Source organism: Setaria viridis, chromosome 3 (assembly GCF_005286985.2).
Source record: "Setaria viridis chromosome 3, Setaria_viridis_v4.0, whole genome shotgun sequence".
In the NCBI taxonomy this organism is placed as follows: domain Eukaryota; kingdom Viridiplantae; phylum Streptophyta; class Magnoliopsida; order Poales; family Poaceae; genus Setaria; species Setaria viridis.
In genome coordinates this window covers 37,381,478-37,404,077 of record NC_048265.2, presented here as the reverse complement: position 1 = coordinate 37,404,077, position 22,600 = coordinate 37,381,478, and the positions used below count along the sequence as shown (strand labels likewise).

General features: G+C 50.5%; 1 protein-coding gene and 2 pseudogenes across 1 annotated transcript; 1 reads left to right on the top strand and 2 right to left on the bottom strand.

Annotated features, from left to right (window-relative positions):
• Positions 1–1,437: 1,437 nt before the first annotated feature.
• LOC140222260 (uncharacterized) lies at positions 1,438–2,340 on the top strand. The gene has a single exon (XM_072292428.1). It carries the CDS (start codon positions 1,438–1,440, stop codon positions 2,338–2,340), a length of 903 nt encoding a protein of 300 aa, XP_072148529.1.
• A 15,389-nt stretch (positions 2,341–17,729) lies between these two features.
• Positions 17,730–19,394, bottom strand: LOC117849221 (disease resistance protein RGA2-like; annotated as a pseudogene).
• A 445-nt stretch (positions 19,395–19,839) lies between these two features.
• LOC140220146 (putative disease resistance protein RGA1) lies at positions 19,840–21,995 on the bottom strand (annotated as a pseudogene).
• Between the last annotated feature and the right edge of the window lie 605 nt (positions 21,996–22,600).

The following is a 22,600-nucleotide window of genomic DNA, read 5'->3' as shown; positions in this document are numbered from 1 at the left end:
CGGCGGCCGGCCGGCCGGGCTGCGCCGGCGGCGGCCGGCCGGCCGGGCTGCGCCGGCGGCGGCCGAGGGCCGGGGCGGTGGAGAAAAAGGAGGGGGGCTCCACTTTGCCCCTCACCTTGGGGAAGGATGGAGAGGAGCGGCCGGTGGCGGTCGGGTGGCGGCGGCCTTCGGGCGGAGGGGATTGGCGGCGGCGGCTTGCGGCGGCGGTGGCGGCGGCAGTCGGAGGTAGGGGCGCGGTGGGTGGTGGTGTTGGTGAGTGGGGAGAGGAGCCGGCGAGGGTCCTTTTATAGGTGGCGGGGAGAGCTCCGGTGGTGGGGGTCCGGGCGGCCGGCATGCGGCGGCAGCGTCGGGCGGGGCCGGAGCACGGGGTAGTGGCCGGGCAGGCCGAGCCGGTGGCGTGGTAGCTGGGAGGTGGCGTTGCGGCGGCGGCACGGCAAGGGACGGGGCCGGGTCCGGCGGCGTGCGGGGCGGAGTGGCCGGCGGGGCCGGGACGGGGCGGCCCAGGCGGCCGGGGCCGGTCGGCGGCGCGCGGCCCGAGGGGAGGCGCCGGGCGGGATGGCGCCAGTGGAGGTGGGGTGCGGTGGAGTTAAGGCGTTGGGGCCTGGCGTGCGGCACCAGAAGGAGGAAGGAGAAGGAGAGAGAGAAGAAGGAAGGAGGAAGAAGAAAGAAGAAGGAGGAAGAAGAAAGAAGGAAAGAGAAAGAAAAAGAAAAGGGGAGGGAAAAAGTGAAAGAAAAAGAGAGGGACCGGCGGCGATTGCGGCACGCGGTCGGAGCACGCGCGCGACGTCTGACAACGGCACGCGGCGAGATTTATGGGCACAGATAGAAAGGTAGGGGTCGGCATGGGTACCGGGACGGCGAAATCGCCGGGGAGATTTCCGATTTCCGGGAGCTCAGCGGTAAAAAGATTTTAAAGACGGTTTTTAACAGGTGATTTTAGTTGGTGATTTCTGTGGATGTTACAATAATACAGAGTGGTGCCCCAAAAAGAAAAAAGAAGAGAGGAAAGCTACAAATGAAGCCGCGAAGGCAGCCGCACAAGCACCCAAAATAATCCACCACACAGCTTTTTACCCGCACCCAAGCTTTTACCCCAACCAGCCCAGCTTCACCAACTACCAACAACCAATGACCTGGCCTCTTCCACCCCACATACAACCATACCACCAAACAATCCCGCAACATGCCAACCTAAATCCACCTCAGAAGCCTCAAGAAACACTACCTCCTCCCCCAAGCATGTCAGCCATAATGCCCAAACCAGAGCCCAGCACACAAAACAACAACAAAAACTCCTTACCTACCTTCAGCATAATAATCCCAATCACTGGAGGCTCCTCTTTGGAGTTCGAGAACAAGAGGCAGAGGTGAAACTATTTCAGAGAAGTCAACATGATCATACCCGACGGACCCCCAACAAAGCCAGAATGGGCACACATGCCCATAAGCTTCACGGGGGAAGACTTCAAGCTCAAGACAACCTCGCACAACAATGCGATGGTCATCAAAGCGCTGATAGCAGGCTGGACGGTCGGAAAAGTCCTAGTTGACACGGGCAGCTCCGCGGACATCCTCTTCGCAAACGCATTTAGAGAAATGAACATTGACATGAACACGCTCGACCTAGCCGACATCCCACTCCTCGGCTTCGGTGGAAAGCCGGTGAAGGCCTTGGGAAAAATTGCTCTCCCGGTCTCGTTTGGGGACCACGACAATGCGAGAACAGAGAACATCACCTTCGACGTGGTGGAAATGCACTATCCCTATAATGCAATACTTGGCCGTGGCTTCATCACCAAAAGGGATGCAACAATTAGGCAACTATACCTATGCATGAAAATACCCGCGCTCAAGGGGGTCATAACAGTGTACAGCGATCAACAAATGGCAAGGAATATAGAAAGAGGGGTAGCTCCGGGCCAAAAGAATGTCCACCACCTAGCCTCATCAAACGAAGCCGAAAGCTCAGGAAAGCAAAAGGCCCACGACGAGCTCAAGAGAGACAAAGAAAAAATAAAGATTAGTGCTGACGGCAAAACAAAAAGGGTACTCCTAGACGGGTACATCGCAGACAGGTTCGTAACAATTGGAGCCAACCTCGACCCCGAAGAAGAACGCAACCTCATTGAGTGCCTCAACAAGAACAAAGACATCTTCGCTTGGTCCGCAGGTGATCTCAAAGGCATGGACAAGGAAATCATCGAGCACAGCCTCGACATCAGGCAAGGAGCTAGGCCAAAGAAGCAAAAGCTAAGAAAAATGTCCGACGAAAAGGTCCAAGCTGTAAAGGCCGAAGTTGACAGGCTCCTCGAAGCCAATGTAATCAGGCCAATCCAATAACCTAACTGGTTAGCTAACACAGTGCCAGTAAAAAAGAAAAATGGCAAATGGAGAATGTGTATAGACTTCACAGACCTCAACAAGGCCTGCCCAAAAGACGATTGCCCTCTCGAGAGGATTGACAAGGTAGTGGATGACGCTGCAAACAGTGAAATGCTCTCGCTACTTGACCTTTTCTCGGGATACCACCAAATCAGAATCAAGAAGGAGGACGAAGGCAAAACAAGCTTCGTGACACCTTTTGGAACGTTCTGCTTCATGCGTATGCCAGAGGGGCTAAAAAATGCAAGACAAACATTCTCAAAGATGACGGCAACAGTCCTGGACAACCAGCTTTGGCGCAATATCCTGGCTTATGTGGACGCTATCATCGTCAAAAGTGCCAAACGAAGTGACCATATTCTGGATCTCACAGAAACATTCGCTAACCTGAGGTTAGCCAACCTAAAGCTAAACCCAGAAAAGTGTGTATTCGGGGTTCAAAGAGGAAAGGTCCTAGGCTGTCTGGTAACAACAAAAGGCATTGAGGCCAACCCAGATAAAATCAAGGCGTTAGCGAATATGTCAGAGCCAACTTTGCTCAAATAAGTCCAACGACTCACAGGTAGGGTTGCTGCGCTAAACCGTTTATTCCAAGAGCGGCAGAGCGAAGCCTCCCCTTCTTCAAAGTACTTCGAAGCTCCAAAACACTTGAATGGGGACATGAGCAAAGCAAAACATTCCAAGACCTCAAAGAGTACCTGCAATCTATGACGAAGCTATGCCCGCTAGAGCCCAAATCACCATTGCTATTGTACGTCTCAGCCTCAGCAACAGCCGTAAGCGCTGTGTTGATTCAAGAAAATGAAATCGAAGGCAAAACTAGACAAATACCAGTTTACTTCGCATCCGAAGCCCTGAGCGGCTCAAAGCTACACTACTCTGAACTCGAGAAAATCGCATACACAGTCGTTATGGCAGCGCGGAAACTGCGACACTACTTCGAGGGGCACAAAATAGTCGTTGTAACTAGCCAACCCCTTCATGACCTTTTCTCAAACAGGGAACCTTCTAGCCATATCGCCAAATGGGCATCTGAGCTCTCAGAGTTCGTTGTCGACTTTGAAAGGCGCACAGCTATAAAATCCCAAGTACTGGCTGATTTCGTGGTCGATTGGACCTCGCCAAAGCAGGAGCCAAAACAACTTGAAACACCATGGGTCGTCCACTGCGATGGGGCTTGGTGCCGCAAAGGGGCAGGCGTCGCAGCAGTGGTCACATCACCAACAAGTGTCAGAATCAAGTATGCAGTGAGGCTAGACTTCCCACCGACCGCGAAGTCAACCAACAACACCACAGAGTACGAGGGATTGCTGCTGGCCTTAAGGAAAATGAAAGCCATAGGGCAACAAACATTCATCGTCAGAATGGACTCGAAGGTAATCCGTGATCACATCGAGAAAGACATCGAAGCCAAGGAGCCAGAGCTCGTTAAATACCTTGAGACAGTCCGAGCCATGGAGAAGCACTTTCGGGGGTTTGATGTCAAAAATATACCGAGAGCACAAAATGACGACGCGGACAAGCTTGCAAAAGCAGCAGCAGAGGGCGAGCCAATCCCACCTGACACATTCCACGAAGTCATAGCCTCACCTTCGATCAAAGAAGAAGATCCAGCCCCCGTCAACACCATCTAGTGTTACGACTGGCGCGCGAGCGTAATGGCTTTCCTTAGAGGTCACTTTGAACCCCAGAACGAGGCCGAACGTACATGCCTAAAGCAAAGGGCAAGGGGCTACACAATTATCGAGGGACGGCTCTACAAAATAGGCATTTCAACACCATGGCTTCGCTGTGTCGATTATGAAATAGGCAGCGAGCTGCTCAAAGAAATACACGACGGTTTTTGCGGAACCCACATTGGCTCAAGGGCTCTAGCAGGAAAAGGAATCCGACAGGGATTCTACTGGCCATCAGTCCACATGGACGCACACTTGCTCATACAAAGCTGTGAGGCCTACCAGAAGATAGCAAGGCAGACGCATGCACCCTCACTCCCTATCCAGCTTATCCCACCCTCGTGGCCTCTCCAGAGATGGGGCATGGACCTAGTTGGTCCACTGCCAACAGCACAAGGAAATTGCAGATTCGCAGTAGTTGCAATAGACTACTTCACCAAATGCACCGAAGCCAAACCACTGGCCGTCATCACATCGGCCTCGGTACAAAATTTTTTCTGGCAAAACATTGTCTGCCGGTTTGGAGTCCCAAGGGAACTAACCGTTGACAATGGCAAACAGTTTGACTGCATCTCATTCACATATTTCTACGCCAGCATCAGCACGAAGATAAAATTCTCGTCCGAATACCACCCACAATCAAACGGAGTTGTGGAAAGGGTGAACAGTACCATATTCACTGCAGTCAAAAAATGTCTGTTAGATCAAAAAAAGGGCAAATGGGTCGACGACCTCCCAAGAGTCATATGGTCCCACAACACAACAGAATCCAGGGCAACAGGCTTTACCCCGTTCAAGCTCTTATTCGGAGCCAAAGCTGTAACACCTGAAGAAATAAAAAACAAAAGCTTAAGAGTCCTTAAGCATGGGGATGTGGACGAAATTGCCAGAAGAGAGAAAGACATGATTGAGCTCGACATCAACGAGGCCATTGAGAACCTGGACAAAAACCAGGAAGAAACCCGAAGATGGAGGGACCAACACATTCGAGAAAGACAGATCAATGTTAGCGACCTCGTCATCAACAGGAAAAAGAATTGGGAAAACCCAGGCAAGCTACAAGAGACTTGGGAAGGCCCCTACATTGTCACAAAAAGTGGCAGACCCGGCTCTTTCCACCTCGCAGACCAGCAAGGAAATACTCTCCCACACACCTGGAACATTGATAGCCTACAAAAATACTACCCATAATTGTACCTGCTACCTTCGGCTTGCGGAACTATAAGCAACGCCGAAGGTAACAGAATGGATTTTCTTTATTTTCTTTTCTTTACTTCCAAATTTACCTCATTTGTAAGGTCATAGAGTCTAAACTGCACTCTTTTCCTTGATAGGGGCTCCATAATGGAGGCAAGGTTTTTAACGAGGCAGATCCATATACACCTTTTTTCACAAAGAAAGAAAGGAAACCTCCCCTAAAAATACAAGTTGCGTAACCTCGCGCCAGTGTGCGGAGGAGATCTCGCGTGTAAGAGGCAACAACAAGTTGCGTGACCTCGTGCCAGTGCGCGGAGGAGATTTCACGTGTAAAAGCAACAACAAGTTGCGTAACCTCGCGCCAGTGCGCGAAGGAGATTTCACGTGTAAAAGCAACAACAAGTTGCGTAACCTCGCGCCAGTGTGCGGAGGAGATTTCACGTGTAAAAGCAACAACAAGTTGTGTAACCTCGCGTCACGGAGGAGATCTCGCGTGTAAGAGCCAACAACAAGTTGCGTGACCTCGCGCCAGTGTGCGGAGGAGATTTCACATGTAAAAGCAACAACAAGTTGCGTGACCTCGCGCCAGTGTGCGGAGGAGATCTCGCGTGTAAGAGGCAACAACAAGTTGCGTGACCTCGCGCCAGTGCGCGGAGGAGATTTCACGTGTAAAAGCAACAACAAGTTGCGTAACCTCGCGCCAGTGCGCGGAGGAGATTTCGCAAGTAAAAAGCAACAACAAGTTGCGTGACCTCGCGACAGTGTGCGGAGGAGATTTCGCGTGTAAAAGGCAACAACAAGTTGCATGACCTCGCGCTCGAGCATGCAAAAGGCAACACCAAGTTGCGCAACCTCGCGCCAGAGCGCACAGGAATCCTAACGTGTAGATACAATGACATTGCAGATCAAAGACACTGAAACCTCCAGCCACGAATCTGTGTTACCTGACCTGTCTCTTGCAGCATCGCAAGGGGGGGGGGGTGACGTTTTTCGAAAGAACGTGGAAAATTTCTGCGACTTCGCAAGAGGAGGATCTGCGAGTATGAGTTATCTAACCTCTCTCTTGCAACATCGCAAGGGGGGGTGACGTTTTTCGAAAAAACATGAAATTTTTTTGCAACTTTGCAAGAGAAGAGTTTACAAAATTTGTGTCACCTAACCTCGTAAAGGCCCGAATAGCATTCACGATCTCACTCGGCATGGCAAACGGTCAAAAAACGGCATTGAACATAATCAAAGTTAATTTCTTCACGACCATCGACCAAGTTCAGCACATCCATTTCCAGAAGCAATACACCAGACCAGCCTCACACGAGGTCAACCCATGTAAAATACAACAACAAATACGGCTATGGTTGAAGCGACTTTAGGTCGTTGTATCAACCGGCTCTCGCACTTTCTAAGTCAGCGGGTTGCCTGACACGGCAACTCGGCTTTGACTTATCTAACCTCGCAATGGATCCACTTCGCCAGAAATCAGCATGTTCGAACGGGATAAAAAACACAACAGTTGCAAAAGTCGAATACATAAAAAAAACTGGCACATAAGTACTTTACAGGGCATAATTTCACACACAAATAAAAGTATTTGACTTCGTCAACTTTATACACCAAAGCCAATGAGTCAAAGCCTACTCCGCAGCATCCTTCTCATCATTACCAGCACCAAGCTGCAAGCGCAGCTACGCTAACCACTCACTCGCCAGCCTTTTCACATAGTCTTGCCCGGAGGTTGACCACATACGCTCAAACAAGTTCTTCTTCGCATTCTCCACATCATTAGACTTCGTAGCGCAGCCAATCTCCGAGGCAGCTGGCACAACGTAGTTGTCTTCAGAAATATTCTTAACATGTTCGCATCCTTGTTGCTCCAGCAATTAAAGGGCGCTTTCTAGACAGAACACTGCGGAGTAATCGTTCAAGCCCTCAAGGACCTCGGAAAGACTCTTGACCTCGTCCAAAAGCCAATCAAACATACGCTCGCATCCCTCATTCAATGGGCAATCATCGGGTTCAGCGCCAAACACACCAAGGGAGGCCTTGTAAGCTTCATGAACTTTTTTGAACCTCTCTCTTAGTGTAGTCTCTATTTGGCTCAACAGCTTTGCCTTCGTTTCTAACTTAAGCTCCATCTGGCTAACCTTGGATTTCAATCCCACGATAACCTCGCTGTCGCGCTGGGCACCCTCGCGTAACCCTTCAATAACTCGGTCCTTCTCCTTCATCTGGCCCTCCAGCTCCGCTATATCCACCACCAGACAATCAATCTTGTCGCCCCTGGCCTCGTAGTTCTTGCCGAGTCTGCGAGAGTCCTCTTTCAACTCCGCATTCTCAACCTTGACCTTCTTCATCTCCAAGGACATAGCAGCAATAGTCGCCTCAAGTGAAGCCACCTTCTTCAAAAGTTCCGAGGCTGCCTTCTTGCTTTTAGCAAGCTGATCCCTCGTAATCATTGAAGAATAAGATACCTGCAAGTTTTAAATAAAGAACAATAAGCCAAGTCACCAAAGACATAACAAGGTAAAGGACAACACGCACCACACACATCACCAAATTACCCAGTAATCATACCTTCTTTACGAGGTTGGCCTCCAAGTTAAAGAGCTCTTCCGAGCTCATTGACTTCACAGCTTGCTAAAAATCTGTGCGTCAAAGAATATAGTTGTAAGTGTAATACAACAACAACAAAGCTAGGAACAGCAAAACCACCTACAAGCAGCTCTCACCCTCATATTTTCGCGCCTCAACGGCGACTGGAACAACTTCACTAGCCTCGCCCTTAGATGTCACCACAGCAGCCTCTCCTTTGCCTCCGACCTCCCTCGAAGTTGCCGTGCCCGCCTTCTCCCCCTTTTTTGAACCACCAATATCTGCATAGCGCTCGCAATCTTCACCCTCATCCCCCCAGTCCAAAGATAGGTTGTGTGGATTATAAACCCTACCTTCGGCGCACGTCGCTAGAACCTCTGTGCGCCCGCTCAAGCCCAGACCTTCGTTCAGCCCTTGAAGACCCGCCGACAAACTCTCACCTACATCAGAACATTTAAATTTCAGCCTCACATGATCCTTGTTGGGATACGAGGTAGGCTACACTAGCGCACATCAAAATTTTCTACCGCGTAAACCAGGAAAACTGTCGTATAAGGATCAGAGGATTACCACTCGACGCACTGATGCAGAAGATGTAGATTCGCGTTGATGCAGCGAAGTCGATCAGCGTAGTCGTACGTAGTCGATCACATCGACATCCAGCAGCTCCTCAGCAGCTCGTCCACGTGCAGCAAGATCATCCTCGTGTTGGGTCAGTCCTAGCACATGTCTCCACATGTGCCCACATTATTAGTTCAACATCTCCATGTCCATGACTTGTGAAACATAGTCATCAACTAATACATGTGCTAGTCTAATATTCATGTGTGTCCTCACATGAACTCCGACTAGGGACAACTTTAGAATAACCATACAAGTAAAGAGTTTCACATACAATTCACATAATTGCAAATAAATTCAAGCAGCCTTTATTGGATATTCAAGGAACACAATATAAATCATGGATACAAATGGAATATCATCATCTCTATGATTGCCTCTAGGGCATACCTCCAACAATCCTCACAACTAACCTCACCAACACCTCCCATAGTTGCTTCCACGTCCCTCAAAAATCCCGCCGAAGCCTTCCCACAGTCAATGAACCGCAGCTTCGGTAGAAACACCTCTACATGCTTACCAGATCTCACAGCTTCGGCGCATGCACCCTTTGGATAAGACAAAAACGCATCCACAAGCTTTGCCTTTTCGGCAGCAACCCTCCTCTCATGTTTCCCAGCTTCAATCAAGAGAGACCACGTGCCCTTAGCCTTCGAGCTTGTAGAGGGCGCCGCAGTCTTGACACCAACCGCTGAAGGCGCGTCAACCTTGGCACCCGAAACAGTAACGCGAGCAAAACGATGTTTATTAGCTCCTTTCTTGGTCCGTGTAGCGGGCCTCGTGGACGAAGGTGCAAAATCAGGGACCTCGTTTGGAGGGCGCACGGAGACAGGAACGACGTATGTTGGTTTGCTCAAGTCGACAGACGAAGCTGTCGACCCCAATGGCAACATGGAAGATGAAGCCCCCGCGGTACCCTCTTTCCTCTTTTGCGCCTCCAAGTTTAGGGTTTTTTGCTTCGCCTTGGAGGCCACTTGTGACTCAACAGTGAGCTTCGCCGCGAGCGCGAAATCAAATTTCACCTTCTTCCTATGCTCAAGACCAGCACCCCGACGGCGCCTTTTGCCTACAACTTCAGGACGAGGCGGAACCACAATATCAAGCAAATCAAAAATCCGATTGACACGATGCCCGTGTCTCACAACGAATTAAAAAGAATGCCTTTCCGGCTGGGTCACGGGACCCAAAATCTCGTAAGCCATGTCCTCCACTGTCTAGACAAATGAGTCCGAGTCAGCATCCCTCTCAACGCTAGTTTCAAAACAGGGGTACTACACAGGCTTCTCGCTCCAAGACACCTTCTTCTCAACGAGCTTAAATGGCTTCACAAATTCAGCGGACAGAGGCCACACTCTAGCAGCAACATACTCCTCTACGAGGTCACGTCCAGATACCAAGGGCCCAGCAGCCCTGTAAGCAGCCTCGCACTTTGTCACAACTACCGTATGAATAAATGACGGAGTTGTAAGCACGTCCATCGGCCCAAACGGCGCATAAAATGGGAACCGAGTCCCAACCCCAGCCATCTCAATTTTAACATAAAACCAATGCGTCAGCCATGCATCATCCCACTTGTTCCTCTGCGCGAAGGTAAGCTCTACCCTCCGCAGATTCCTCTTATCGTTCTTCTTGCGTGGCACGAAGGTACAGCATCTGAAGTGATTCTCACAAACACCTTTCCCATCCTCGGAGTAAGTCCTCTTCTTCTGGATATGAAGTTCGTGCAACCTTGCAAAACCCTCCACATCAATACTGCAACACCGAATGTGCGTTGCACCCAGTAAAACATAGACAAATTCACGATGGCGTTGGGGTTAACTGGTGCAGCCTAACATGATAGCGATCCAATATTACTGGCAGCTGCCTATCGCAGGGAAACCGAAGCCCCGCAGTAAACAGGTCCCTGAACACAACAGCTTCACCAACCTCGGGCGTGGGTACCGCCTCATTCCCAGGCGCTCTGCCCAGCCCCTTAGGAAAGAAGTTGTTCTCCTCGAAAGACGCAATGTCTCGCAGAGTCACCTGGGAGTGCCTGAAGTAAAGAGTAGGAATGCATTGAACTTTCCCCCCAGCGGATGTCTCTGACCTCGATTCAACCTCGGCATCCTCCTCCTCCTCCTCCTCAGCTTTGCCAGCCTCTTTCCCCCCTTTCTCCTCCTCCTCGTCCGAAGATACAGCATGAACTTCGGTCTCTGTTATACCTTTTGCGGCATGGCCCTGTTCACCTTCACCTTCGCCCCCATCAGAAGACCACTCAGGCGAACTGCTGCTGGAAGAACCTTCCTCTGCAGAAACTAAACCATCCTTCGTATAAATCCGTTTCTTTGACCTCTTCCCTTCAGCCTCCCCGCTACTCGCAGACAACGACTGTGAAGCAGGACTACCACCACCACCAGAGGCAGCCTGAAGGGCCAACTCTTCCGAAGATATTATCTGCGCACTCTACCTGATGCGGGCTGCCTGTCGCACCAAAAAAAGAACACCATAACATTGAGAATGAAGCCAGAACGTTAAAACAAAGTCAAGAAAAACAACCACAACCAAGCAAACAGAAGCTACCCTCACCACCAAAAGCGAAGATGCCACCCTGCCAAGAAAACGCAACGAAGACATGCAACGAGGATGCGTAGCGAAGGCGCAAGCAACAAAACGACAGCGTAAAGTAGGACCCGCCCCCCCGACAAACCTTATATAGGCATGGTAAAAAAACGCCAAAAGACGCCTTTATGGTGCCTCAAATCACCAACCGCCGCATGGAAAATGACGCTAGTACCCCCGTCTAACGGTAAATCGCCTCGGCCCGCACCGCCATTCAGGATTACGTTTTGAGGGCGTTTTTGGACTTTTCGCGGGATCGGTCGACGACGTCTCTGACCTCACCCATGAAGGGGCTACTGTTGGGGACTGCCCCACAACGCGCCCTGAACGAAGCTGGCGCGAACCTCTCCTCGACAACGACGCTGACCTCGTCATTTTACTCTTTTACGAAGCTAACAATTAACCGAAGCTAACTAGTACGAAGATGCCCATTCTGCGATTTTGCAGGCGAAGGTTCCCAAAGTTGAAGCCCCCACGGAACCCCCGGTGACTTGACTTCGGGGAGGTCCTGTGACCAAAACCCGAGGTTAGCTGACTTTGACCAATGAAGGCAGAAAGCATACGGAAGCATACTGAGTCCCGATGAAGCTAACGAGTAGGGAAGGAAGGGATCGAGATAGCCCTAGGACCACATTACTGTGGGTCAATTTTGTAATAAGAATCTTGGGGAGGGTTAGAAATGTAATCCCACTTTGAAAGTGACATCTTGAGTAGGGGTCAAGTTACTGTCTTGTACGGGATATGCCCAGGATGTAGTTGTTGGGTATGGGTATAACGGGAATGCAGAAATGTAACTTTATAGCCCTATAAAGGCAGGTGAACCGTCCCCCCTAAAATGGGCACTATTCTTTGATAGGATAGCTACTGTTACGCTTGCTCGAGTTGTCATTGTCTTCGTTCTTATTTTACCTTGCCTACTGTTTGGATGAGCCCCAACATCCAACTTGACGTGATTGGAGTTCCACAGGAGCATCATGCCGCCTTTCGAGCCACTGAGACCCCTGCTGGTTTGAACACATACTCGTCCAGCCTATACCCTCCCAAGTATGTCGCCATGTATCTGTCTATTTCATTTAATTTTGTTTCCTGGAGGCATGCTATGTGGCAGGATGCCAGGATGTGCCATTAATTGTTTCACGAACAGTATCCCTCCTCGATCTCTGATTGAGCCCTCTCACGTTCCAACTTAGGATTTCAAGGTTGCAGCTTGTCATTGGAGTCCTTGGGCAATCTCGCTAGAATGTGTGTGCCTGTCTTGCAGCGCTGGTGACTGGCTAGCACATGTAAAAGCTGAGCGGCTAGAGTAGCGCCCTGCATCCTGGGGCTGAGACGAACTGGACCGCCTGGGCAGCGACGGTCTCGCCGTGGTGCTCCGTATGGCATCGTACTCACACTGTGTCGGCGGCAGGTAGTGCTGGACGTGTCCTTGCATTTGTACGTGCTTGTCCCGTGCTCTTGGCGGCTGGACCTCCGTACGCCACTCTTGGGGTCTGTTGCTCCAACCTGTTAAAGTTTAACACCTGTCACATCGGATATTTGGATGTTAATTAGAAGTATTAAATATAGACTAATTACAAAACTAATTGCACAGTTGGAGTGTAATTCACGAGACGAATCTATTCAGCCTAATTAGTCCATGATTTGATAATGTGGTGCTACAGTTGTAGTTTAGCACCTCATATCCAAACACCCCTGCTCGCTGTGCGGGTGTCCGGCGTGTGCCGTGAGCAACAGGTTTTGGAGTCTGATCTGCCACTGCACCAGCGCGCCCAGCAGCCCCGCCCGCGCCGTCAGCGGGGGCACCGCCCACCGCACCGGCTCGTACGCGCGCTTTGCCGCCGGCGTCATGGCGTGCCAGCCGTCTCCGGCCAGCACCACGCGGCGGCCCCTCGATGACGCGCCCGGCGCCAGGCCCTGCCAGAGCCACCGGTCCACGAGAGGTGTCAACACAGCGCCCTCGGGCGTGCACAAGGACTTGCGCGTGCGCTTCAGCCGCAGCGGGCCGACCGCTTCCCAGTAGCAACGACGAAGCGTGCTGGAGGAGTACTCTGGTGGTGACGGCAGCCTGAATTCCCGCCATCAGCAGAACACACACACCCGCATACCATGCCGTTTATTGTCATCATCAACATATGCAGTAGCAGAAACAAAACCAGCAGGGATGAACAATCAGATTGAAATAGAACGGCAGGGTTCAGTTTTTTCCTTAGGAAAGCATTGCAGTTGCATACACAAGCACTGGGTGGAAATGGACTGCAGCAGCTACTGGGCACGCTTGCTGCAACACCCTGAACATCACAAGGTTCAGATAACATAGCAAAAGGTGCGCCTCGGGTTAGCTGGCGGCGGCAACGTTCAGGCGGCTGCCCGAACTGACTCTGTCTGTAGGTTGTCGCTGGCATCCTGGAAGTCGTCGATGGCTTCGCCTGCAATCGCCGCCATTGCTTCATCAAGGTCGTCAGCGCCCGGCTCTTCCAGGTTGAAGATGACCGTCAGAGCAGCGATGATGTCCTGAGGAAGGGGTCCCCGGAACATCTTCAAGAAGTCCTGCAGAATCCCCTCAATTGGCATCATATCATCCGTGATCAGACCCAATTTGCGGCACAGATTGTGCTGTGCCCGCTGAACCGCTGGCATTTGAGGGCAGGACGACAATCTAGCGCTTCGACGTACCGTGGACATGTCAAATACTCGGCGAGGACGACGGCGCTTGGTTGGTTCTGTGGGTGCCGGTGGGTTCTCCTGGTTCTCCAGGCTGTTGTCCTCCGTGTTCTCCCGCACTGGCACCACGTTGTCGGGGACGACGTGGTCAGGCTTGGTGAAGAGGACGTCGAGGATGTTGCTGTTGGCCGGGCTGTCCTGCACCCCTTCTTGTTGTGCGGCCTGTATTGCTGCATTGGAGTTGCTGAAGTCTTCACCATCTTGGCTATGCACGGGCTCTTCCCCACCTGCTTCACCTGTAAGGTTCTGCTCAATCTGCGCCGCATGAAACAGATCCGGAAAGATATTGTTCAGTTCATTGCTATGTGAAGAAAGCATAATTGGAGAAGGTGGAGAGAAGAGCGGCTGATCCTCTTGTGTCGCCGTTGCCACCTGCAAGTTGTGGAGCGTGGCATCAACCTCCTGGACCGTGCAGTCCTCATGAGGCCGCGTCAAGTCGCCCAGGATTCGTGGGAATGCACCCTTCACCTTGACGATACCTCCTTGCACCCGGACTTGGTTCCCGCAGCACCGGACCAGGCTTCATCCTCCTGTTGCAGCAAGTGAAACTTGTCACCAAGCACCACCGCTTTGTCAATGTAGTCGGCGAGTTGCGCGTGAAGGGAGGCCAGCTTGCCGTCCGGCGTCCCCTGTTGCCTGCAGAGGAAGTTTTTGGCTGCCTCCTGAATCGTGGCTGCCTGGTTAGCAAAGAGAAATCGGAGTTCGATTGCCTTCCTGTCGCGGAGTGCGCCGAGTTGGAGGAGTTGCTGTGGGGTGACCGCCGCGTTCTGGACAGGCACAGCCGCCGCGAGTCGGTGACGCCCTCCATGGCTACTGCTCGCCGCGCCCCAGGCCTGGGCGAGCGTTCCCACTCGCGGTAGCCTTCCCCGCCATGGCCGTCCGTGTGCTTGCTCGCTTCGTGTTCGCGGCGGGCGCGGTCGCCGCCGTGGTGGTCCCGGTCATTGTCGTCATCCTTCCGTCGCCGCCAGGATTCGCCTTTGCTCGGGTGGTCGTTGTTGTAGCCCCGACGTTGGCGTTCCCTTGCAGCTTCGCTCCGGCATGGCGCAAATGGTCCGGGCATGGTGGCGAGAAAGAGCGCGCCGCGCGCTCGACAGCCCGGCGCGGCGTTGTCTCCCCGTCGATGTAGCCAAGGCAGCCGTCGGATCGCCGGAGTGCAGGAGGTCCGGTCGTCGAGGTTTACGGACGCCAGCATGTAATCTTGAATCTCTTCCAGATGAACGATGACGCAGTGCTTCACCCCCCTTTGCCAGCGCTCTGGCGGCGTGCTTGATACAAGCACTGCCTCTAGGCGAGCGTCCCGCGCACGGCCAGTGAAGGTCAGCCACACGCATTTGGGGATGGAGCTCGGATTGGCCATCCACGCCCACAGGTTGATTGTCTTGGTCTCCTCCGGCTGGTCGAGGTTGGTGTCAATCCCCTCGAGAGCGCAGTTGCTGCCAATGATCCGCTCAGCGATGTTTGTCCTCCAGGCGTGCATAGGCACGCCGTCGAGGCAGAGGCGGACGCGGAACAGCAGCGCAGCGCCTTCGGCATCCTGGAGGCTCCACCACTTGGTGAAGAACACCTCCACCCCGGTGGCCGCAGCTTTGCCCTTCTGAAGAGCCGCCGAGCAGTGGTGGCCAAACTTGAATTTGATCAGGAAAGCTTCTGGGAAATGGCGAGAGACAGATACCTCACCAGGCGCAGCTTGAACTCCTCCCTGATGGCCTTCTCCACGTCCCTTGGTTGGACTGCCCCTGCCCACGGACCGCCCAGGTGACGGCCGCCATGGAGTCCCACTCCTTGAGGTCCGCATCGATGGCTCCAGTGGATTGAATGAGGCAGTCGATCTGCTCGGGCCTCGTCGCTGGATCCCCGAGACGTGACATGGCCACCGAGGGGTTTGACGGCGGCGGCGGCGGCGGCGGCGGCGGCGGCGGTAGCACGGACAAGGACCTGCGGCTTCTGCTTGCTGCGTGTGCCGGTGGGCGGGTTGCCTGCCGGTGGGTTGGAGAAGAGGCATTGGAGCGGCGAGATTCCTTGCAGGTTGCAGCGTGTGTCGGTGGACGGGTTGCCTACCGGCGGGCTGGAGAAGAGGTGTTGGAGTGGTGAGCTTCCTTGCAGTCACGGGCGCGGTGTCCGGAACGGTAGCAGGCGTAGCAGCGGACGGGGTCGCAGCAGCCGAAGGCGCGGTGGTCGGAGGCGAGATAGGTGAAGTAGCGGCCGTCGGTTTTGTTTCTGAAGCTGCGAAGGCTCTGGGTGAGGCGCTGTCGTGGAGGCGTAGGCGGTTGAACTTGGCTCGCCGACGTCTTCAGGAGTCATTGCGGCTGCCTTGCGCCGCGTTTTTGTCATCTCAGCTCGGGACGCGCTGCCGGAGTGGAGGTGGGTGGGCGGAGCTGCACCGCGGTGGAGCCTGTAGTAAATGCGCCGGCCTGGATTGAATGCTGCTCTCCGTGCTTGCGTCTGGTTTCTTCGGGTTCGGGAGCGTTTGTACCTCGACAAGTTTAGTCCGTATCACATCGAATATTTGGAAGCTAATTAGGAGGACTACATTAGGAGGACTAAATATAAGTTAATTATAAAACTAATTGTACAGATGGAGGCTAAATGACGAGATGAATCTATTAAGCCTAATTAATCTATCATTAGCAAATGTTTACTGTAGCATCACATTGTCAAATCATGAACTAATTAGGCTTAATAGATTCGTCTCGCCGTTTAGCGTCCAGCTGTGTAATGGGTTTTGTAAATAGTCTACGTTTAATACTTCTAATTAGTATCTAAACATTCGATGTGACATGTACTAAAAATAAATCAGAGGAACCAAGTCCTCCGGGGTAACGCCTCTGACGACCTGGGCGAACGTGCGACACCACGCCGGTTGACTTTGGGGCGGCGAAACCTATGCACCTTGCACGGCGGATCCTGTCGGGATACTGGATCTAGCTACGGTCCTGCGTAGAGGTGGCGCTAGATCTGCGCGACCTCTCCTCAGATCCGCTGTTGTTTTGGGTGGTGGGGTGGTGGGCCAGGAGGTGGCTGAAGGCCTGGCCGCTTCACGGGCAAAGCGGCAGGCGAGCTTGGTTGGGGTCGGGGGTGGGTGGGGGGTCGCTGCCGGAGGCGGAGCAGGGGTCGGGGTCGGGACATATCGCCAAGCTAAGCAGAGAGATAATTAACCGCACTTTTATTGTACTCTTAATCTCCTATGTCTTATCTTGAACTACTGACTATTGAATTGTATTCTGCTTTATGTTATGGATGTGGAAGTAATCTTCTTAATGGTTTGTAGAGTAATTTCAATGTACCCAGATGCTGTTTAGAATTGGCAGTTCATTCGCTTATATTTGAGCACATATCAATTAGCAATATCACACTTTACTCTCTGCAATAACTGTTTGCTTCCCCATAATATTGGGACAGCACCTAAAGCAATAGTTGATTTGTGCTTGTGAGGCAAAAGAAGTGGAATGAAGTATAATTTTGTTACTTTTAAGAAGATTTTGAGGAGCTTCTTCCCGTGACAGGCAACTTCTTTTCAAAGTAACCCCAAACAAATATGTGATAGACCATTTAGGCAGTATAATCTACTCACATATGTTAAAGTCAAATCCAGCAAGGAGTGAAGTCACTTCTTGCTGTACCTTTGTGTCCTCCTATTTGATTTATGTCGTTTTGTTGTAGCTTTTGATGGCTTTGGGTAGCTGGTTCTTGGTTTACTTGTGATGGTGGACCAACGGACATGTAGCCGGCCATTGGAAAAAGGCTGCATTAATGAGATACAAAGGGGATCAAACCTTATGTTTGACTCCTGGTTGGTGCTATCCACCCCCACTAACCATCATAGGTATTGTTTGGTTCTATTTTGGATAACTTGATACAGAAATTAACACTGACTGATTAAAAAGTCCTGGTTGGTGCTATCCATCCTCTCTAACCATCCGTTTGGTTCTATTTTAGATAACCTGATACAGAAATTAACACTGACTGATTAAAAAACTAAAAACAAAATTCACATATCTCAAAATAGAGATCATACAAAGCAAGAGTTTGCAGAGCCTACGGTGCAAGTGCAAGAGCAACGAGCAATATAGTACTGATTAAAGAACGGTAACACTGACTTGCACAACAACACTTTCGTAAATCGGACATCATCTTCCCAACAGGCCATCATGCTTCCATGAGGAACAGCACTGCACAGATCCTTCAACCTGGCCAACGCTGTCGTCTCAGGAGGAAATGGCTCCTTCGAAATGGTCACCTTGCACATGTCCACATGACCTGGTAGCAAGTTGTCAGCTAAGTCTGATATGTAATGGATGCCGTCACCGAGTGGATACATCCCCCCAATGTTGCTCCTCAGGACCTTGCACCAGAACTTTGGATCTGGGTGATCCCTAAGCACTCCTCCAACCATCTTGGCACCAAAGAATGACCCGTTCAACTTCCTCGCAATTTCTTTCCCTGTAGCCATCAGCCTTGGGTTATCCTCGATGTCTCTGCCTGCGAATGCATGCGCCTTGAAGAAGAACCAGTACGCATGGCTGGGCAATGCTGTTAGTAGGATTGGCTCCACTGTTCCAATGTTTGCAACACGCTGACTGTTTGTCGTGATGATTACCTTGCTCTCCTTGCCACATCTCAGGCTTTGCAGGAACCCATCCAGTATTTGCTTCCTGTGCACATCTACTTCCTCAAATACTATCAGGCACCTCTTGTCACAAAAACTATTCCTCTTGACATACACCAGTGGGTCATTCGGCGTTCCTTCACTCTTTTTAACGTCATAAGTACAGGAGAAATTGTACAACAAGACCACCGGGAAGTGGTTGCGCACTCTGGCATCATCGCAGGCGTGTTGCACCAGGGTTGTCTTCCCAACTCCATTGCGGCCAACAATAGGTAGCACACCCAATTCCCCTGTTGACTGATCACCCTTGTGCAACAGAAAGTTGATGATCCTCTCTTTCTCAACATGCCGACCAAACATCTGCCCGTCGCGGAAGATGTTAGTGCCTAGAGGCCGGTGGATCGGCTGGCAGTTTTGCAAGAGCATGATGAACTCCCTGAGATCACAAGACATGCGTTGCAATCTCTCAAGCACCCTGTTGATCTCATCAACACTGAAATTATGGTGCGAAGAGTATGCGCTCCTCATGTTGCCCCTAGTTACCCTCACACGCTTTGTAGGATTAAACAAGGATATGGTGGAAACTTGGGGATCTACTTTATCTTCACAACGCTCAGTTTCCTGGTTGCCACACCTAATGGAATCGAGCAAGTAAAAGCCCTGATACTCACTTTCGATGAGCTCCGAGAGCCACTGGAGGGTGCCTTGGTTGGAGACCTGCCTCCCTTTTGCTTCCTCTACCACACTATGGATTCTGATGAGCAGATGACTTATCCTTTGCAGCTTGTCTTCACTGCTCCCTTGGTTGCTAAACCGCCCAATGAGAAGGGTAATCGCTCTACTGACAACATCGCCGATGATGGCTGAGATGATGGCATCTGCCATTGTAGGTTAATTTCTATAGCGGGAGAAGAGAGCTAGGAGTCTTTCGGCAGGAAATTCATGTACATATGATGTACGTTTGGCCTCAGTGGTCAGCCTCTTCTAGTTATTGCTGGTAGAACTCCGAAATCAACATAGAGACAGAGTCTTTATTTGCAGGAAAGTGACTTGAAAGACCAGAGGTGTCCTGAAATGAATGGTTATCGGTCATGATACGATGAGCCAGTTGATACCACTCAGATCAGAATAACATGATTTAATCTGAGAATTGACAAATAAAAAAAACTTGTGCTGCTTTTTGAGGACACCCCCACCACATATCTAATGCTTCAAATTATTGTTTTATTTTTGTTGTACAGTTAGTTTTAGTTGATCAATATTGTCACAATTAAATAAGTGGTACTGTATCCCTATGACTTTTAATCTCAGATTATTTTTAACAGATTTCTTTGGTGTAATCCCGCCCACTGTTTTTAAATATATATGTTGATGCTACTTTAGGATATAGTGATTTGTAGCATTACAAATAATTCAATTCGGACATACAAATAATCTTTATGCATAATAACGAATTTAATCTCAATGCACTTGTGCAATAACAGCAGAAAAGAAACATGCAACAGCCAGTGACAGCAAGATGCAAAATAGTTGCTTGCTGACTGCAGGGCAATTCCTCACTTTCTCCCCTGCTTCCAGCTTGGCAGCTTGTTGCCATTGCTGAGGTTCTCGTTGATCCAAATAATCGGATGTTTCTTCACTTCCTTTTCTGTTCGAGTGCAAGTCGCGATATTTTATTGAGGATACATCATGTTCCTCTTTTTCTGTGTGCACTATATTGGAACAATAGTTACTACAGTGTCAATTATCTCTTTGTATATTTTTAGTTGTGTTCATACCCTTGCTCTGTATCACAAGACAAAATGGATTCATCATTAAGGGCCTTTCTCTGGAGTAAAAACTAAAAACATAATTAGAACTTGCATGCCCAATGAAACAATAACTAGAGATGATCGATGAACAAACTATAGCACAGTGAGCTCTTGAAAGCTACATGCTGTGCTTACAGTACATGTAGCAACGTAATAATAATTACAGAATGGCACACTGATTTATACAGCAATACTTTGGGGAACCTAACCGTGTCTGCCAAGTAGGCTTCACTGCCCAGAGGCTCAAAGAGATCTTGTAACCTCACCAAATCCCTCTAAGAAGCAAAGGGGTCCATAGAAACGGTCACCAGGCACATGTCCACAGGACACGGAAGCAAATTCTCAGCAAAATCAGCGACATAACCAATGCCATCACCCAGCAGAGACAAGCCGCCAATGTTGCTTCTCAAAACTTTACACCATAACTTGGATTTGGATGATCCCCAAGGACTCCTCCGACAATCTTTGCACCGAAGAATGACCCATTTAGCTTCCTCGCAATCGCTTTGCCGAGTGCTACAAGCCTAGGATTTTCCTCAATATCTCTGCCTGCAAAGGCATGAGCCTTGAAGAAGAACCAGTACTCCGGGAAGGGCAAGACCTTGAGTATAATTGGGTCCCGCAGTTCCAATGGTTGCAACCTTCGGATTTTTTGTTGTGATGATTACCTTGCTCCCTGTCTTTCCCCTTCTGAGGACTGGTAGGAGCCCTTCCAATATCTTCTTCTTATGCATATCCATGTTCTCAAATACCACGAGGAACTTCTTGTTCTCAAAGCTCCCATTGAATAACTGCAGTAGGTCATTCAAATTCGTACCAGCGACTCTAATTACATGTTTTGACTGTAGAACAACGGTTCCACCATTCAACGCGATGGCATATTTACAACACAGTATGATCACTGGGAAGTGGTTGCGCACCCTAGCATCATCACAAGCATGCTGCACCAAGGTTGTCTTTCCCACTCCAATGTCACCAACAACAGGTAGCACACTCAAATTCCCCACTGACCCACCCTCGTCAAGAAGGAGGAAGTTGATGATCCTCTCCTTTTCAACATGGCGGCCAAACATCTGTCCATCAACAAAGATATGATGTTTGTTGGTAGAGGCCGTCGGATTGGTTGGCAGTCTTGCAGGAGCATGATGAACTCCTTGAGATCACCGGATATGCCCTGCAAGCTCTCAAGAACCCTGTCAATTTCATCAACTCCGCCATCAGGGCATGACAAGATGTTCTTGGTAGCAATCCGCACACGCTTTACAGGGTTAAACACAGATAAGGTGAAAGCTTGGGGAGGAGCTACCTTGTTGCCACCGTGCTCATCTTCTTCAAGCTCGTGCTCACCACTTCTGATTGTGTCAAGCAAATACCGCCCCTGGCACTCACCATCAATGAGCTCCGAGAGCCACTAGAGTGTGCAATCTGTTGGGGATCAGTTAAAAAGATAGTCACCCTCGAGGTCAGTTCGCTCGGCACAAGCCTACCAGCGTTGCGAATTTGTTGACCTCGCGGTACCCGCGTGGCGTGACAATCATGCTAGCCTCGTGTTGTCTCTGGGAATTTGGTCTCGAAGCCAAGAGATGAACACTGATGACCAGGAAATGATGAAGCTCACCCTCGAGCGCTTGAAGCTAACCCGAGCGCTGAGTTGTTTACTGTGTCTCACGTAGAATTGTTGGAGCGAGCAAGCCAGGAAAAGAGGCACGAGGCTGGCATCTTTCCGACGCCAGGCTAGGATGACTTCGAGGATGAGGTTAAAGGTGTAAAGGCGTTGGAAACGTGAAGGCATGATTCGCGGGATTACCTGAGAGCGTGATTCACAGGATTGTCTGAAGGCGTGAGAAGCATGACCCAGTGGAGGAGATCAAGTCGCACAAATTACCTCCAAAGGATCTTTAGGTAAAGCATATTCTGGGAATATAGTAGTTGAGTAAGGGTAATCATGTAATGTAAAGTGTCCTCCGAGACACTATAAAAGGGTAGCCCTACCCCGATGTAAATGGATGCTCATTTTTTAGAATTAAACCACGAGTACTTCACTAACATTGTTGTGTTCGAGTCCCCTTGAGATCTGTGTTCCAGCATTGGCACCCACCATGTTCTGAGCCACCAAGTGACCCACGATACCACCACAAAAGAAGAAAAGAACCACTAAATACAAGGTAGGATAGGAAAGGAAGCTCGTTCCGGTCGAGCAAGATAATACTGATAAGATAGAAAAACTAAAAAGAGTTGAAGCCAACCTAAGAATGAGAAGTGATAAAAGAAGAATTGAGGCCAAGACCTTGAGCCATGTACAACCGCTAGTTAACACACACAATGATCCTCTATGATCCCCTCAGTGAAACAGAGGAAGAGCTAACCTCGGCATTCAAACAACTAGAAGTGTTAAAGAG

Excerpts from the sequence above, each read along its gene's own strand:
- LOC140222260 (XM_072292428.1), top strand. The coding sequence starts at position 1,438 with ATGCCCATAAGCTTCACGGGGGAAGACTTCAAGCTCAAGACAACCTCG.